The sequence below is a fragment of the Galleria mellonella genome, unplaced genomic scaffold (assembly GCF_026898425.1).
Source record: "Galleria mellonella isolate WM207_F2 unplaced genomic scaffold, CSIRO_AGI_GalMel_v1 utg139, whole genome shotgun sequence".
Lineage (NCBI taxonomy): Eukaryota > Metazoa > Arthropoda > Insecta > Lepidoptera > Pyralidae > Galleria > Galleria mellonella.
This window is the reverse complement of record NW_026441995.1, coordinates 4,628,057-4,648,613: the sequence shown is the minus strand read 5'-3', so window position 1 is coordinate 4,648,613 and position 20,557 is coordinate 4,628,057. Positions and strand designations below refer to the sequence as shown.

Below are 20,557 nucleotides of genomic sequence, written 5' to 3'. Positions count from 1 at the left end.
CTGAATAGGTTATTAACAGTAAAGTATCTATTAGACAGTAGATGGCAGTAGCAGTCTATATTTCATTCTTCTTGGCTGTTCACAATGAAACAAATGGCATATAAGTAATTTGTATAATATCAACATTTCTGTTTTGTTATTTGGTCTTTTTTATAATTATGCAATAAGACTTGTCGTATTAAGCATACGATAGATGGTAAGAAGGAGCCACTGCAGCATAATTTGACACAATCAAAAACGTAGTATAGCGTCTTCAGGTAAGGTCACAATACAAGAGGGATTTTATTTTTTTGTATAATAAGTAGGAATATTATCCTACCTTTTTAAAAAAAATAAAAGCAATGTTAAAGAAATTTTATCTCAATGTAGCCAAAAAGTGAAAAATTCTTTTTTAATTACCTATTTTGAGAAATGTTATATATAAGTACTAAAACTTTACTCTCTTGATCTGAATAACACGAACAATATATAATATACCGAAAATAAGAGAGTAACTCGCTTGATTTGGCGGCTTTTATCAAACTACCAACTTTTATGAAATTACTGAGTACCAATCAATCTTTTAAAAACACTAGAATGTACAAATTGGACAAAATGTATAATAATTTTATTTTTAAAATTTGTGTTAATTTTTTAATTATGTACTCGTATATACATTCAGAATGTGAGTTTTATGAATTTACTTTGTCGCTCTCGACAATCGTTTCGACTTCATTCGGAAATCTTTTCTAAGGAGCGTAAGGTACTTTACGTCACAGCATCTCGTCTCGCACTGCGGATTGTACACGGGTTGCAGCTCGCAGAGACTGTGAAGACTGAAGTAAGTTTCATAAAATTTCTGTTGTAAATGTATATAGACAGTATGTTTATTATCTCCGTAATAATGTACCTATATATATTATATAATCATGTGATCCATTTTAGCCATCAATGTTAATTGTTCGACTTTAAATACTAGGCTGTGAGTAACAATCTCGAAACGAAATAGCAATCGGAGATGGAAGGTCGTGGTAGTAACAGTGGTAGTCAATCTTCTAGTCACACACATACTAACGGTATTTATTTATTTAACTCTTTATTGCACCATAAATAAAAATATACAATGACAATTGAACAATTTAAGTGAAATACAGTAACATAAATACAGATTGAAATATACACATAAAGGTACAAAAGGCGGTTTTATCTCTAGGGCAATTGGTAACGGTAGTGGAATTAAAAAAATTATAATCAAATAACCAGTAATATAGACTTCCGCAAGGTAACACCTAGTTGCGTAAAATATTTTCTTTTTAATTAATGACTGCGTTAAATTAAAAGCTAACTAAACTAATGCTACATAACATAATTGCTGCAAATTACACAAATGACCTACTACGGTAAGTTATTTAAGTACAGAAGGCGCCGCTCGGCAAATATTTGCCATCCATTATGGGCATTATCGTATTAATGTGTTTTACATGTACCTAACTAAGTACCTTTCGAACCGTGTATCTCTGATTAGATCCCTTTGATGTTCCAGAGCTTTTATCTGTAAGTGATAGGTGACAACCATATCAATGAATAAACTATTAAATATGGATAGATACTTAATAAATAGGATATATAGGATATATATATATATATAAATTATTATTTGTCATATTATTTTTTACATCATATATGTTTTGCCTTATAAACAAAGCCTATAGATTATTTTCCTTTCGGTTTCTTGAGGTTGATGGCTGTGTATTTTTTTTATAACTTAACATCTATATTAAAAGTGATTGTACAAAAAAATATAAAAAGGGCTTTTGCCCACAGCTTCGCTCGCGTGTGGTACACTTTTGTACCCTATTTCACGCCTAGGGGTAATTTTTTTAAAAGCCAATAACATAATAATTTTGGTTCTCTATCTAAAATTTCACATGTCTAACTTTTATACTGAGAAAATTTCATACAAACTTTCAATCTTCATTTTACCCCCTTAGGGGTTGAATTTTCGAAATTTCTTAATGTTTACCTAGGCTACTTACTATATACAAAGAGCCTATTTGCAAAATTTAAGATTCTAGATTGAGCGGCTTCAGCTATGCATGGATTGATATATAAGTTAGTCGCCCATAAGGAGAGGTTACAAATAGTTACGTTTGGCAGGCGGATTACCAACCGCTGTTAGGCTTTGGTGATATTTAGGGACGCTGCTGCCCATCCCTCGACCATTGAGTTCCCTTAGTCGCCTCTAACGACACCTACAGGAAAGAAAGGGAACGTACACATGTTATTGTAAAATCAAAACCAATTTTGGTGATTGTACTTTACTATGTGGACGTAGGATCCTGTAAAGACATGGTAACAAGGAAATAAATAAATAACAAATGAATGAAAACCTAAACTTCTTCTTTAATGAGGTGATCCAGAATATTCCTTTTTTATCAAATAACAAGAAAAATTAATTTGTTTCGGTAAAATCAGTCACGAAAATATTGATATCAAAATATATCTTTGGGAATTTAGATTTTTTTGGGATCGATAGGTTTATTTGCGTGTTGGTGACAAATTATTTATGACATTGTTTTTTTGTAGAAAAAAAAACGTTGAATTATATTTTTTAGGGAGTATATAAAAACTCCCCACTTTATTACGGCAAACTCTGTTCAGAATTGTAATTAGCTCGAAATATTCTCGATAAATCCACATGTAACAATGTAATAACGTCATAATCCCCGTCAGATGATTGCCTCGTCACGATATATCTTTTTTATGTCCGTTTATCGCCCGATAATATAATAATCATATCACGCTGACAATAATGGCATGCCAAATAAAATCTACCTACCCTATATTTCACATACTATTAAAATATCGTAACGTATTTAATGTGGTAAAGCTAAAAGTTAATACAATTCCTAATTCTTTATCCGTTAGGTGGATTATTGAGAGACAATAGTGGTGCTCTTAGGCTTTTTTTCTATATTAAAAAAAGTGCGATGTTCCAAAACAGAACGTGTACAAATTGGGCGAAGTCCGGAGCGCTCGGGAAAGCAATATGTTTTTATTTCTTTTTAATTTCCGGTTCGTTTTAATGGCGTCGAAATCAATATAATGGTGAAGCGGCCAGCGCCATTTTCGCATTTTGTGGTTTTGCTCATTTAAAGTCATTGAGCATGCTTAAACTGTGGGATGTGCAGTTAACGAGTTGTCATTAAGCCTGTTGGTATTTTGTTGTTACAATTTCTTTTTTCAATTTTAAGATCCAGTCTGTACACGGTATTTGTATATTTTTTTTGTACACATGCTATTTCTGTAATAGTAAATGTAATAATTGTAAAATGTCGTATCATAAAAGTCTGTAACAGATATATATATATATATATATATATATATATATACATATATAGTACTAATTATTCAATAATGCACCACCTACATATTTCTCGGAAGAAAATTATAGCAATACTTGATATTATTCATATAATATAAACATATAATTAGACTACTTAATATAAACATACACATAATATATTAAATACATAAATAAATACATAAAATATTACTATACAAAACAATTAACTGTAATAAAAGAGCAAATAGTAATCTATGGTTCAAACAAAGTAATCAACAAAATTAAGTTTAAAAGGAAAGTGATTTTTCTAAGAAATAAATGCGGAACTCTAAAGAAGAATGAAAATGAAGTTGGAATTATTAAAAAAACAAAACTTTACATAGCTATCTATGCTTTCGTTTCACAGCGTTGCGAAGAGCGTAAAATTATGTTAGCTTAACTTGAAAGTGTTTTATGAATGATTCCCCACAAATCACGGCTCAAAAAGGAGACTAATATAATAAAAATATCACGCGGATCCTTTTAAAATTCTGTTCGTCTCCCGGCGTTCCATCGGGTGATTGCATCGAGCCCCGGGCAGATATTTTGTATTTTTAAGCGACTCCCAAACGCAGGAGGTTCACAATTCATCTATATATTTTTTTGTACGTATGTTACTCGATACCTGAACAGATTTCGATAATTTTGTTATTGTGAACGATAGGGTTCGCTTTCAGTATCGGTTATATATTAATCTTTATCATCCATAGATTACAGTAACCGTTTACCGTCAGACAGGCTGTATGCTTGTTTGCTACCTTTATGATATAAAAAAAAAACTTGGTTAATTGATTAGAATTATTTTGCACTGCACGTATGTATTACAAAATGACTATAAAAACTATTGAGCTGTGAAAGGACAAAATGTTGGTTTTTTTTTTGATGGGTGAAAATGGTATGGTAACCCCGCCTGCGCTAACGGGATACGCTGGCGGAGCACCAGTGAAGGGTGATAGATGAGAATGAAAACAGGCCAGTTAGCCCATTATGATGAATTCATCAGGAATTAACCATGATAGTTTCCAGGCAGAACCGCGATGAGGTCGACCTGGTTGGGTTTATTGCTAGCAATGGGATTCTCAGTCTTCATTACTAACAATCCCTTTCCCCCCAAAATGTTTGGTTACTTGAAACGACACGACGAATTTATGAATGATTATAATAGAAGGTAAGATAGAAGGAAGGAGGGGAAAGGGGAGACCAAGGCATAGTTACATCAGGTAGAGCAAGGAAAAAGTTAGTGTCGTGTCATATCAATAGGTGAAGAGACTTGCTGAAAATCGTAGCGAGTGGCAAGAGCACCACCGACAAGAGCGCAGCTCTTAAATAGGAAATGAAAGAATGTATTTATTTAATATTGTATTTGCAAAAATTTTAATTATAATTCATAGTTTGGGTGCCGAACTGTTAGTTAATACTAGGCTCCGGGCAGCGATCGATTAATTTGCCTGAAAATGCCTTATTCAGAGGTAACACAAGTTTCACAAAAGGCGCGTGGACGAATTGGCGGTCAGAGATTGATGGCTAATGGAAAGTGGTAGAACTTCTGGTAATAATAATAGTAGTCAATCATTGAGTGTTGACAGTCGCACGCATACTAATGGTAGCTGAATTAAACAAAATAATCCTAATCAACTAACCGGCGATACGGACTTCAGCAAAATCACACCTACGTAAGTAATTGCCTTTTCAATGTTTAGGACGTCTGAAGTTCGAGTCAAATAGGTATTGAATATTTCGGAAAGGGTTTGGGAGGTGAGAGATGTGGCTACACATTTTGACTACCTCCCACCTCTAGGAGGGAGGAAGGCAAAATGTTAAATTATCTATTTTTATTGTTAAACCATATATGTCAATTATCTACAACTCTGTATGTATCCGTTTTTACTATATTACTGTACTGTAGGTTTCTTTCTTTTTTTTTCTGCATCTCTGTATAAGTATGCTTACTTTATACCCGTATTCAATTTTATCAATGAACTACATAAACTTCTATAATTGTATATATTTCATTACTCATTGTCTATTTATTAAAATATAAATAAAATGTAATTATATTAATTTTTTGCAATGACTGTTTGTGGCAAAATAAAATAAATATATATTTTCCAATCAGTTAATACACTCTATTATTCAAAAATCATGTCGTATCATCGAACCATCGAGATCACCCCCGAATTTCCCGTGTCAACACCTTTATAATTTAAACCGGTTTCCGCAAGACTGTAAAGCGACACCATTAGTCCAGGCGAGTCATCTGATCGATGAAGCACGTGGCCCTCAATAGACTTCCGCCACTTATGCTGTTTGTATTGGCTAAGTCCATTAGACTGGAGTGTCCAGAGTAGGCGTGGGTGATATCGGCCATTCTCCGGTATCTATATATTGGGTTTCTCTGGATACTGATGGCGGGGAAAAAGGTTAACACTGGTTTTCCATATTGCCTATACCAGTCGTACATCTATATTAATTTCGATCAGGTTCTCCATGTCGCTATTAAGTATATTTTGGATAACTGATATATGATATGTCCATTATTGGGTTAATATACAGATATTGTTTTTTTTTTATTTATGCAACTTAGAATGACAAACAAGCTGATGGTCCACCTAATTGTAAGTGGTAACCGTCTCCTATAGATTCGAACAGTACCATGGACATAACAGAGTATACTGTTTCGCCCACGATACCCCGTAGCGTTACCATTCTTGAGGACTAAGGTGTTTTTTTTTATTTATGCAACTTAGAATGGGAAACAAGCTGACGGTCCACCTGATGGAAAGTGGTAACCGTCGCCTATAGACATGAGCAGTACCATGGATATAACAGAGTATATTGTTTTGCCCAGGATAGAGATGCGGTGTCATTCCTGGGGACTAAGATGACATACCTCTGTACCTTGTAAATTCACTACTAAATCTCACCATTCAAATCGAAACACAGCCATGCAAACACAACTGCTTCACGGTTAAAACACGAAGGTGACAGAGGTACCCAAGCAAACGACTTTTATACAAAGTCTCCTTCTGGTACTACGATATATAGATATTACTATATATTACCAGAGGGAGGCTTTGTATAAAAGTCGATTGCTTGGGTACCTCTGTCTCATTCGTATTTCAACCGTGAAGCAGTTGTGTTTGCATGGCTGTGTTTCGGTTTCAAGGGTGGGATATGGCGTGAAATTACTGGGTACAGAGGAATAACACCTGAGTCCTCAGGAATGGCAACGCATGGGGGTACCATGGGCGAAACAGTATACTCTGTTATGTCCATGGTACTGCTCATGTCTATAGGCGACGGTTACTACTTTCCATCAGGTGGGTCGTCAGCTTTTTTACTTATGTACAACGAAACGACTGACGACTTTTGTACAATGTCTCCTTCTGGTACAACGATATATAGATATTACTATATATAACCCACCACTCGTCCACACACAAAAAGCAATCATTACAAGTTAATCTGACATATTCGCTTTTAATTTCTTTATCGATATGCTTTTATTTTCATTGAACGAGCTTAATTGTTCGTAATAAAAGGCCATGTTTTTTATCGGAGATCGGTACGATAATATTTTATTACATTAGTATATTCGTAAATTCGTATTACTTTTTTTTATTATTTACGATTAATTAATTAATGAATACACTTAATTTGCAATGTTCGCTTTTATAACTTACCGTAGCATGACACGAACGATATCATACGATGCCACAAAACAAGAAGAGAGCAAAATATATGCAACGAGTTGTATCTCGCGTCTTCGTCCGCTTGAATCTTTACTTTTTTTAAAATATTATATAGGTGAAAATGAGTCTGTTTGATTGTTACCTTATAGCGCCTTAAAGGCTTAAGAAATCACTATAAAATTTAATGTAAGTACATACACGTACTATGTAAGGTGGAGAAGAATAAGGACTGCTTTTTATCACATTTAGTAAATATGCCCCAGTATCTACAAAAAAATTATATACTTACTATATAAAATTTCTTGTGTTAGATAGGTAGGATATAACCTATCCATGTACCAAATATCATTCAAATTCGTTCAGTAGTTTATGTGTGAAAGAGCAACAAATATCAATTGGCACGCAGAAGTTTGTGAGGATGTCTCATTTCTGCGTTTATAAAAATAATACGATTTTTTTATAACACAGGGAACAATGGAGCATGTAGTTACCTGATGGTGACTACCGCCACCCATGAGGAATGCAATAAGATTGAATGAGAATTTTAATAATTTTCCATAGCACGACATGTTATCTTACGACATGTTTTTGTGGGTATGGTAAGAGGCGACTAAGCGAAGTTAACAGTCCAGGGATGGACAGTAGAATCCTTCTTGAAACATTATTAAAGTCTAACTGCGGTTGCCAACCCGCCTGCCAAGCGTGGCAACTACCGGCAAAACTCCCCAATAGAGGAAGACCTATGTTCACCAGTGGACAGTTAACGGCTGATATGGTGTTGTATGGTAATGTACTTAATATTAAAATGGGAAATTAACATTTAAAATATGACGAGAAAACATATACTAAAATAAATGCTTTCTAGTCATATTATATATTATAATTATGTGATAACTTTTAATATATATTTCGACAAGCCCATAAACTGAACGATAACAACACTTACTACACCGAAAATGAATTTTTAATGCTTTAACTGTTAAAGCATTACCTTTTATTTCTTTTCCGTTTTTTCAGCCGTAACTGTTGTTATGTAATGTCGCACCGCGGCGCTGCGAACGCCGGAAGTTGCCAGGAAATGGCCACTAATGGCGACGCGCCGGAAGCGACGCCATTACGCGTTAGTGCTGCTCAAATAATTACTTAAGGCGCCATTTTATTTTATTTCCTAAATAAGTGTTTGATTTGTTTAGGTAAATAACTATGGATATCTGATGGGAAGGCACGCAGTATACTGTACAAGTAAACACCGTAAGGGACTGTACCTTATGGTGTATTTAATAATAAATATTATACTTAGATTTATTTAAATGATAATAAATAACATATTAGTAGGAAACTTTCTAGAAAAATCGCCTGTATTAATATCTCTGCCCTACTCGTGTTTCTGCTACTCAGCAGCGTGCTTACATGAGCGTATTGCAGAAATAACCACGTATAGGTGTCACAGTGTATTTATGATCTTTAAGGATCTGTTTGTATCTATAATCGATGATTGATTCATGTCGATTTGTTTGCATTATAAGTCGCATAAAAAGGTCGTTATTAAATATTACAAGTAGAAAAAATAAATTTGTTATAGTCTGTTGTAATAGTATTTAAAGAGATTGAAAAACCAACGAAATTAGACCCAATCATAAGACAGTTTGCTTATGTCCAACAGCAGTACAGATAAGAAATAAAATAACTTTTTCCAACCGACTTCAAAAAAGGAGGTTCTCAATTCAGTTGTATTTCTTTATATGTCTGTTACCTCATAACTCCATCAGTTCTAGACCGATATGGAAAATTTATTTTTTATTTGAAACGATATATTTACAGTTTAGTCCCATAGACATTTTATCAAAATCAGTTCTGTAGTTTAATTTTTAAAGTAAAGTAAAAGGTTTTTTCACAATAAGTGTTTTTTTTTTATTTGTAGGGCACAGTCTTTAATTATTAATGCTTCAATCTGTTACTAATTTAAACAGTATTTCAGTGATCAAAGAAAACTTGGTTATATCTTCATTAAGTGTTGTTAAAACTGACCATAGGTAATGTAATCTTATATATAAAATTCTCGTGTCACGGTGTTTGTTACCAAACTCCTCCGAAACGGCTTTACCGATTTTCATGAAATTTTGTGTGCATATTGGGTAGGTCTGAGAATCAGCCAACATCTATTTTTCATACCCCTCAATAATAAGGGTAACCCTCCCCAAAAATTTTTTTTTATTTTTTTTAACAATTTTTTCCATTTTTATTTTATTATGATTTAGCATTGAAAAATATACACAACTTTAAATTTTTATCGTTTTACGATCAACCCCTGTCTTTTAATCGCGATTTTTATATTTCGCAATAAGTGGTAAAACAAAGTTTACGGGGTCAGCTAGTAATAATATAAAGATAAATCAGCCACTAATCAATGTGTAAGACATAATGAAATTAATCGTTGTAGCACCCATGTTCAAGCGATAAATATTATAAGAAGACATGTTGTTAATTTAAAATAAACGAATAAAACCATATATAATACGTAAATGAGAATTTAATAAAATTACAACACGTTTTGACATCATCCATAAATCGGTTTAAAGAAGAAAAAAAAATCGATAACTTTTCGTTTAACTCTATATAAAAACATCTAAAGCAAAAGTGTACGTAAATTTTGTAAATAATGAAGTTTAATGAACTCCTTTATTTTTTATTTAACTGAATAAAATAACCTAGTATAATTTAAACAAAGGAGAATAGAATAGACAAAAAGAATAATCAATACGTATGGTATGTATATAATATGAATAAGATTATTTATATTATTATTTATATAAAAAAGAAACTAAAAAGGTAGCTAATAGCAAAATGTTTTTACTCAGTTAATGAATACTTTAATCATTTTAAAGCTTAAATATAATGTGACTCAGTTAATTAAATGAATTTTGTATGATTCTGGTGAAAATTGTGAACAATATTTAAATATTATATACCATCTTTTTTACCACTTTTCAAACAAAATACAGTTATTTGTGTTTGTATGTCTAAGTTAACTAAGCAGAGGGAGACTTTGTACAAAAGTCGATTGCTTGGGTACCTCTGTCCCATTTGTGTTTCTACCGTGAAGCAGTTTTGTTTGCATGGTTGTGTTTCGGTTTGAAGGGTGGGATATGGCGTGAATTTACAGGGTACAGAGGAATAACACCTGAGTCCTCAGGAATGGAAACGCATGGAAGGTATCATGGACGAAACAGTATTCTCTGTTATGTCCATGGTACTGCTCATGTCTATAGGCGACGGTTATCACTTTCCATCAGGTGGCCCGTCAGCTTGTTTGCCATTCTAAGTGGTATATAAAAAAAAAACTTATAATAGTATATATTTTCACATTTGATAAACATATAAATAAACACAAAAAATACAATCGAATTAAGTACGTCTTCTTTTCTAAAGTCGTTGGAATTCATAGTATCGTTATTTCGTAAATAATAAATAACTTATTTCTTTAATATTGCCGACCAGATGATTATCTTTACACCTCAATATCAACTTTCCGAACACAGTTTATAAATAACCAACGCTGACAACCATTCGACTTGCTCTTAGGTGAAGTTCACCCATAAATCCCGTCCAAGTCCAAGTGAAAAGAACGGAGACGACCTCTCGGAGTACATAACGAGTTTCAAATTGGAAAATCTACTTAGACGCAAAGTTTGCGAACTTATGCGCGGCGCTGTTGTTTTCCCCTGTTTTCTCCTCTCGTCCCTGTAAGATTATGCAGTAAACTTTAACTGTAGTTCAGTTTACGTGCTATGGACACTCTTTTTACAAAAATATGGTCATGGAACATAGGTTTTAATAAAATTACTTTTGTTTAAATCCAATAATACGTATTGATGACAAAAATTTTATTAATAGGAGAACACAGGAGAATTTTTAAAGATAGGTGACAAAAATATTAGAAGTATTTTATACATACTATCGGGACGTAACACGACGAAAATTGCAGGTAAATAGTACCTACATACTGGACTTTTATTGCCGTCGTTTCGACAATATATGTGTCAACAACGCGAAAGTTTAAAATTAAGTAGTTTTTGTTTAGCAAAAAAAAATTGCAATTTCAATATTTCGTACTTCTTTGTGATTCGTAATTATGAATAATCAACGAAGACATTATATCTCTAGTATGGAATGATTATATTATTTAATTGGGTATAATACACACGTTCAAAACTGTCATTTTCAAGTCGCTTAAATTTTATGCACTTTACATTTAGACTTTTACAACTGGACAACGGAAATTTAATGAACTTATTGTGTGTCGTTTCCGACAATTGTTTCGTTATCCTACGGAATTCTTCTTTAGGGCGCCTACGGTGCTTACTTAATCGTAACATCTCGCCTCGTAAACATAGTGTGTTCTTTAAAGTCTCCTTTCGTCAGGTTATATACAAATGTTTAGAATAATGAACACAAGTCCTAAAAATAATATTAGGTATAATATATTTTTTTATAATATAGGGAACATAGGATACGGCTCACCTGTGATAAGTGATTATCGCCGCCCATAGGCTTTCGCGACATATAAAAAATTGGAGATGTGTTTATTTATTTATTTATTCCACAATAGAACTTTGTGCAAATGGCGAGCGTTAATGCCATATGACATTGCCGTGTTGCCGGTCTTTTAGGAAGTAATATGCTCTGTTTTTAAGGTTTTAATATCATATTTATTCGGAAATATTGCTGCCGTGAGTTGATTCCATAGCTTGGTTGTGCGTGGAAGAAAGTGTCTAGAAAAACGAACAGTGGAGGATCGCCACTCAAACAGATTGTCGAGATGGAACTTCAGCTTTAATATTAAAAAAAAAGAGAGTGCATGTAAACTTACCATTTAGATAGATAAATTATTTATTTATGTATTTTTATCTACATAATAATAATTGAGAAAATTTTTATAAAGGCTCAGCAACAACTCTGTCGATTGATTCATTATGATTGCAACTACGTATCAAAAATCAGTATTGTAGGAGATATCAGAAGATAATACCTACGGGCGAATTTAAGACTTTCACTATTTGAAAGTAGTCTAATTAATTGTCTTCTAAAATTATTTAATGAGGTATTTCTTCGAAAATTACAAGTACAGTTTTATTAAAAATGATAGTTTTTAGTTTGTATATCTAAGTAGGGCTAAGATATTATGCCTCTGTACCTTATAATTTCACTGCCGTCTTTTAAATAGAAACTGCTAGTATATTCATAAACAATATATTCAACAATGTTGTAGGGAGATATTTAAACGAAATGATAAAGTGTTAAACAGATACCTAAGTGTGTCACAGTAAATTATGTAGTACATTCTCAACGACTCTTATTCCATTGTTCGCAAGGATTGCAATTGTTGTTTTATCTCCCTTTATACAATACAAATATGTTAGCGTGAAACACGAGTGCAAGTAGCTCAGATTAAAAAATCATCCAGAACAATATAACCGTATCAGCTATGAGATCTGATGCCGGTGCCTACCTAACGAACGGGAAAAAAGAAAAAAAAATGGCGGGAATTTGATTCATAATTATTAAACATGGCGGCTATCTATGAATACGATCTAAAATACTGAACTGCATAGATATTGGCAAATAACATGAACAATGTTTCTCTATTGTGTGACCTGCTCTGTTTTTTATTATAAGTTTTTTTGTATACAAAAATCTTAGGCAAAAGAATCTACTGTCTAAGATTGTCTATAATTTTGTTCAGGTTATTTGCCACGAACGAACTGTAGTTAGCCTTTATTTATGAGACGGTACAGTCCTCAGCAGTCGGTAGTATTTAATACTAGCTGTGACTGTGATTGTAACTTCGTTCATGTGTTCAGGATAAAAATTCAAAATTTTTAAGCCTTAAGGGTCATCGATGTGGCAGGAGCTTGTTACTAACAAGACAACCATCAATCCGAATGTGCTTGATTGCCAACCGTAAAAAATCGACACGGATGTCGTTACTAAAAGATCCTAACTGAGGAATAGTCAAATTACGAGCGGGCTATAAACTGAAAGAAGAAAATATACCTCCTGAGGCGGACCCTTCGAAAATGTAAATAGCCAATCTTAACGGAATTGGTCAAAGGGCAAGAGGCGCGAAATCACTGTCGATTTGGACGATACGACATACCGCGACAACTTTGAACACACTTCGACAAACTGTAGACTGCATTCTCAAAAAAATTTATACGCTTATTCCAAAGCTATAAGGTTCAAATTTCAAGTAAAAGCTCGTGACATAGAGCAATGTTATCGATGTTTATCTATAGGTATTTGAACACAATACAAAGCGTAATAAAATAAACTGGCCACAATAATTTTTATTGTAAGAAGGGCTCTCGAATTATCATTTAGATAGGGTGGGATGCAATATGGCGCGAATTCGGAGCTCAAAAAAATAGATGGACGGTGAACACGGGGCGACAATTGAGTTACGGTTAGGGATGCCCATTTGCTGGTGTTTTTTTGGGATTTGCTTAGGTAATTGCATTCATTTTATGAGGATCATTTTATATTAGCGGTTAGTTTGATTTATGTTACTTTTTAGTCATTATCGTTTAGTATCTACATAAATATTTTAGTATTGTTTCTTACGCATTGTCTCTTCTGTGATTAGATTCAATAATTTACTTACCTTAGTAGGTTGGAGTACATTTATATACCACATCATTTGTTCAGTTATTATTTTACCTACAAAATCAAGGAATACAAAAGTCTTATTAACTTAAAGTATTTCAAGTAATTTTCAGTACTTTATAATTTAATTATGTATTATCTGAATTAATTATCTATTTAATTATGTATATAATTAGTTAAAATAGACCTTGCGTGCCCTCAAATGTTTTATTTCTGTTTACTTTTTGAACTGTTTTTAACTGGATGTGGTATATTTTTTATTTTAATACAGTAATATCAGATATAGAGAAGACGTTGATAATTTATTAATAACATAAGCCCATTGTTGTCATATTGTGTATTCATAACAAGCATTGCAATTTAATTCAAATATTAAATTTTAATCTGGACGTCAGCGCCAACGAGTATTAATGACGAACTCCCCACAAGATGGTATTCCCCTGAAACACATTAGTCTGCAGCGGAGAGGGTGACGGAGCGATCATTGTGCCATAAGCGATAGCGATTTTTAATTCGTAGCAGAACTTATTTTTATAGTACTGCGGAAAAAAGGAGCATTGTTGGTGCCTCTGTATGTACTTATATTTAATGTCTGGCGGTTTTTTTACACTACCGAATATGTTAAACAAACTGACGACTCAATGGAAAATGGCAACCATCGCCTATAGACACGAATAGCAACTTTGTAGATTAAATGGCAGAGTGGATTTTAATGAAATACGTTTTATTTATAAAATTGTAAAAATATTAATTAATGTTAAATATTCAGTCAGGTTTTATAATCTTGTCACGAAATGTTACAACTTCCCATATATGTATTTGTGTATTCGCTATTTTTTCTTACGTGACTTATATTTTTTTATAATTATGTTATGTAATTACTTCTCCAACTCTGAACCGATTTTTACCTATTTTTTTTTGCAATCGATAGGCTGTTTCCGTTGGTCTTATTATTTGGCTTTTCGTTATGGAACAAAAAGCTGCTTGTTACAAAGCAAAATCTAAATATTAAACACGCAATATTCTAAGTTAAATCTACAAATGAAATTGTTACAGAAGCACGATACATATCGTTATTACAACTATATACTTGTCCAAATTTAAGACATCAGACTTAGCTGGGTGTATGTCTACTTCAGATTATTTTTTTTAAATTGAAATCGCTATTTTATCATAACTCTAGTAGCAGCTTTACAATGACACGACGCGGCGGCAGTGGTGTGGGCTGGGGGACGACGCAAATGGAAAGAGAATCAGTGCTGATAAATGATTTTGGTACAAATGTTATTTTGATCTTTCGCGATATCGTCCGATTTGTTTGGGGCGTGCGCAATTACAATTCGGTTGGTGTTCGCCTTTTTGATTGCATTATTCGATGTTCGGTTGCAGGTTTGTTGCTTTATTTATCAAACTTAACATTGGTGTTGTGCGTGTAATGTTATAAGTTCAGATAATAATGTCGATATAGACTGAGCAGTATCGAATTTTAAATTGAAGACATTATTTTGAGTGTGAGTTCTTTCTCTCATTCATTTTCATATGCTGTTCCCATGTTTTTATATATTTTAATATGTGAGATAAGTAAGCGGTTATGTAGTCTATTCAGAATGTTTAATTATATACCTTCCTACTTTATACTATATATTATATGAAGTGCAAATAAACATGAATTTTAGCCTACAAACATGTTTTCATGTAGGTAAATGTACTTATTGCTATTTTTACATTTTTCATTAAAATTGCAATTATCAACCTAAATTACATACATACAAGAATTAAGAGAAAAATAAAAGCAATAAAAAATTATCTTGATATTTATTTTAATGTGACTATCTATGAGGTGGCTATAAGATAATTGTATTAATACTATGATTTTATATATAATATTTTATATATAAAATCATAGTATCATAATTTTATATATGATTTTATATCTGTATATTGTAGTGACAATATCTATATTTGGCCCCAATAAGGATATATTATATATATCGGTTATTCAACAATTATATAATATCGAAATTAACATCTAATATAATATAAAATAATCTGACCGGTGTGAGCGATATCAAAATGGGCGACGAACTATTTTCCCGCCATTAATATACAGAGGATTTGCATTTGGCGTTCCATTGTTTCTGCCTACCCTAATGGGAGACAGGCGTGACAGATATGTATGTATGTAATATACAGATATAGGAGTATTATCGATGTGACCCGTATATATTTCTATTAAGATTATTGTCTTAATATTATCAATTAATAAAGTTTACAATTACTAGGAAATCAATTCTTGGTCTGCTTTAGTTTCAACGCCCGTTGACAACACTCTTTGCCGGTTTACCCTGTAATTTGAAAAGATAACTGTTATAGAAATATAGCCTAAGATCTTTCTAACTGAGGGCAGGGCCTCTAGACAAGTGGCAAGCGAATTCGTCAATAGAATCGACATCGCTAGCGAGTCTCTAAGTTGAAATGAGTCATCCGGCGTTGCTATCTCATTCTGTCTCACGGACTCGCTAGCGATGTCAATTCTATCGACGAATTCGCTTGTCACTTGTCTAGAGTCTGGTGACTCTTATCTTCAGCCGACTTAAAAAAAGAATGAGGCCCTCAATTAGGTTGTGTTTTTTACTTTGTTACCTCATAAATCCATCAATTGTAAATCGATTGAACAATTGTTTTTTATCTGAAAGGATATTCCTACTTAAATATTGATCCATGAAAATTGGTTTTAAAAAAACTGTTTTCAAAAAAACTGGTTTTATCACAATTGAAGTAGTTCTTTTTTGTGAAGATCAATTTAATTATGTGTCTTATTGTATTTCCATTATAATGCCCTTTAATTTGTCTAAAAACAATTATTCTAAATGAATGAATGTCTAAAAGTTGTTAATGGTAATGGTAGCCATTTGTCGCTAGCCAAGTCAGATGCACTGTAATACATTTTCGTTCATCTTTCATACTTAAATTCAAATTCAAATCACCTTTATTCAAATTAGACTTGTTTACAAGCACTTTTAAAACATCATATTTTTTTTAATGTACTACAGGGTTCGAAAATTTTTATCTGTTGAAAAGAACTCGCAAGAAACTCAACTAAAACACTTTTAAATCTTAGTATACCCATGCGTGAGCAATCCATGCTAAAGTGGTGTTGTTTAGGCGTGGACCCATGAGCGGATTTATTTGTCCAATATATACCGTCACCCAACTGAAATGGAAAACAGATGTAATGGGTGAATTTTTAAAAGAAACCTCATTGTATTGGTCAAGTATAAATACAGTTCACCAGAGGGAGACTTTGTACAAAAGTCGATTGCTTGGGTACCTCTGTCCCATTCGTGTTTCAACCGTGAAGCAGTTGTGTTTGCATGACTGTGTTTCGGTTTGAAGGGTGGAATATAGCGTGAATTTACTGGGTACAGAGGAATAACATTTGAGTCCTCAGGAATGGCAACGCATGGGGGGTATCATGGGCGAAACAGTATACTCTGTTATGTCCATTGTACTGCTCATGTCTATAGGCGACGGTTACTACTTTCCATTAGGTGGGCCGTCAGCTTGTTTGCCATACTAAGTTGTACAAAAAAAAAAAACAGTCAGAAGATAAGGATGTTTATAAAGCCTTTATTTATAAACATGAATTCTTCTTCGATATAAAACGTTGCATTGAGAAGAATTAAAGAAACATAAGTAACCAATATATTAAGTAACATTTCCACTGAATAACAACCATTTAATTTAATAGAATAAAATAAATATGGGATCAACGTGTGAGGAAATCCTATCAATTGAATAAAGAATTATATATATATTTTTTATTATTATTGGCATACGAGTTTAAACCGTTAACTGTCCATTGTTGAACATAGGTCTCCTTCATATTTGGAAGTTTTGACCGTAGCTGCCACGCTTGGCAGGCGGGTTGGCGACTGCAGTTATAATTTGGTGATGTTTTAAGAGGGACACTCCTGCCCATCTCTCGACTATGAAATTCCTTTAGTCGCCTCTTACGACACCCTCGAGAAAGGAAGAGGTGGCCTATTCTATGCCGAGACCACACGGCAATTGTCTTAAATTGGTAAATATGTCGCGTAAAACAAATTTAGGCGGTTTGAGAATCTCATGTGTTTTGAAATTTACTCAAAATACTTACAATATCCACATGGAGAAAGCCGTCAGCATAATACTGCATCTCACAATTCTGAGAAAGGAAACACGAGATTCCATTATTTTACATGTAATAAACTTAGAAAATACTTAATAGATTTCAAAATTTTTTATCATCTATAGAAAGCTTCATTGTCAGAGTAAAATGGACTATATTTAATTTAAAAAAATCTTGTGAAGCTAATGTGGATCGGTAGTATACGATATATCACAACATCTATGAAGATATTAACTTTACATTTAATTGAATAACGCCTTACATACATAAAACATGTATACATTTCTATCATCATATCAGCCTTTAACTGTCCACTGCTGAAAATAAGCCTTCCGCTTAGGGGGTTTTTGCCAGTAGTTGCCACGCTTGGCAGGCGGATTAGCAACCGTACTTAGGCTTTGATGATGTTCTAAAAGGGACGCTGTTGCCCTTCCCTCGCCTTTCCTTAGTCGCCTCTTGCAACACCCACGGGAAAGAAAGAAGTGATCTTTAAATACCGCATGCACAGTAAGGTATATATCTCTATACATAATGTTTATTTTTTGAACACGTATTGTAATTTAGTCGCTATGCGAAGACAGAGGAGGGAAGGATTGGCAGTAATCAGGTTGACCTCCACGTGTTCTTCTCTAGAAAGTATCATGGTAAATTTTTGACGAATTAATCACGATGGGCCAACTGACTTTTATCTCCACTGGTCACTTACCTCTCGCTGGTCCCCGCCAGCTCATATCTATAAATCAAGCGGGGTTACCATTCTATTATCATCCTAAAAAGAAAAACCAAGTGTACATAGACAATTTTAAAATACTCACTCTTTATTAGGTCCCTTTCGGACAAGTAATGGACCAATGATAAAGATTATAGCAAAAACAGCAGTTAGAATATAGATCGGCATATGGAGATTGGAGCTTTTGACATTATTTGACCGTGGTAATGGCGCTCCTGGTACATCAGATAAAAATGATGGTTTGCTATTAATCTCACCAGATTTAATTTCTTTCGGCATTATTATTAATATAAATTATTTCCCAATTCCAATTTCAAGATTTTAATGAAACCTTAAAGTAAATTTAAAGAGACAAATTAATAATTTTGAATGACGGTTCCGAAGCAATAGAAAGGTATCAAAAGTCTCGTAATTCTAGTAAACTGTTATTGATAACTGCTTTAGAGGTTTTATACAATTTTTAATCATATATTATTATTTACGTTATTAATAAGGTGCCAGATAGTTTCAGTAAATCATTACTTAATTAATTCAGCACCTTTCTGCACCGGAGTGCAAGTATCAACATTGCATTGTGTCACCTTCAACTAAAATTTAATGCCTAATTATTATTTGGAGTAAAAAGGTAGACCTTTTGATGTGTAGTATCCATCGTCTGTAGACATACAACTATGAGTTGTACTCCTAGATATCACACTATTAGACTAATAAAGTAAAGATTTAACAGTATTGAATTACAAATTGTAGGATTGTCAAATATGATTTTAACAGGTAGCAATGACGACACCTTCCAGCTCAAGAGTTAGTGGCTCATTCCATTTGTCCCTATTGTTTCCGCATTTTACCATCAGAGTATCTACTAGAATGGTTCCTCTTTTAATCTAGTAGGTATTTCAGTCAATACCCATTAACGTCCTACTGATAGGCACGGGTCTCTCTTCATTATAAAGATGTCTAATTATTGAAGCTTTTGCATTGTTAAGTTTTACTCCCTTAGTCGCCTTACAACATCTTGAGAAGAAGGAATGGTGACATACTGTATTCTTATTTTTAGTATTCTTACTATTAAAATGAGCATGGGAAGCATAAGAAAGAAGAGAATGTGGTAAGAAAAGTTTTACGTATAAATGTGTATTAGAAGTAGTATAAGGTTACAAAAGTAGTGGAAGACTCAGGAAGAGATGAATTGACTGTATGAAAGATGATGTGGCTAGAAAGGGAGTGAAGAATGAGATAACTGTAAATAGAGATGAAAGGAAAAAGAAAATAAATTACTATAGAAAAGGATAGGAATATGATGACTCTCACGATTTAGCTCCTAACTATAGAGAAACTGTTCAATCTCTAAGAATCCAATACGTAGTGAGCTGAATTTTAAAAAGAATAATTAAAAATATTATCTGCTTGATCTTCTTAATAATACACAATGTTACGATGGCTGTCACTGGCAGAAGTCATGTTTCTTGATATAAAACGTCAATTGCTACAAGCCAGTTACATACAACCATGAAATAGTTAAGACGCTGAGAATTCTATAACGAGTTCTCATAGCAGTAACCGTGTATTTCCTCATAGGACCCGAGGGCCGATCGTCTGATCGCTCGCTATCGCTCGATCGCGATAGTGGGAGAGCGGGCATGCGCGCGCACCTATAATGACTCAATTATCCGCTTAGGGGGGGCGTGGTCCGGAACAGTATGTCTTCATTACACGACCATCGTTTGATAAGTATGGAAGTGGGCTTAGGAACATTTTAAAATTTTAAAGTTTTACTTGATTAAAAAATACATTGTTCATTTTATAACTTGAAATGTCAAACAAGCTGAGTGCCCACCCGATGAAAATTACTTATTTTTCTGTCTTTATTAGCTAACCTATTTAGTCTCTCCAAATCTCTAATTAATTCATATTAATGATAGGCTCTATTTTAAATTAGG

The 20,557-nt window shown here is 33.3% G+C and overlaps 1 protein-coding gene across 1 annotated transcript; it reads right to left on the bottom strand.

Annotated features, from left to right (window-relative positions):
• Positions 1 to 15,692: 15,692 nt before the first annotated feature.
• On the bottom strand, positions 15,693 to 20,055 carry LOC128202605 (V-type proton ATPase subunit e-like). The gene is made up of 5 exons (XM_052903503.1): positions 19,929 to 20,055; positions 18,706 to 18,951; positions 17,879 to 17,926; positions 16,846 to 16,933; positions 15,693 to 16,064 (listed from the first exon to the last, which is right to left on the bottom strand). The coding sequence occupies exons 2-5, from the start codon at positions 18,897 to 18,899 to the stop codon at positions 16,029 to 16,031; spliced, it is 366 nt and encodes a 121-aa protein (XP_052759463.1). The 5' UTR covers positions 18,900 to 18,951; positions 19,929 to 20,055; the 3' UTR covers positions 15,693 to 16,028.
• Positions 20,056 to 20,557: the final 502 nt, after the last annotated feature.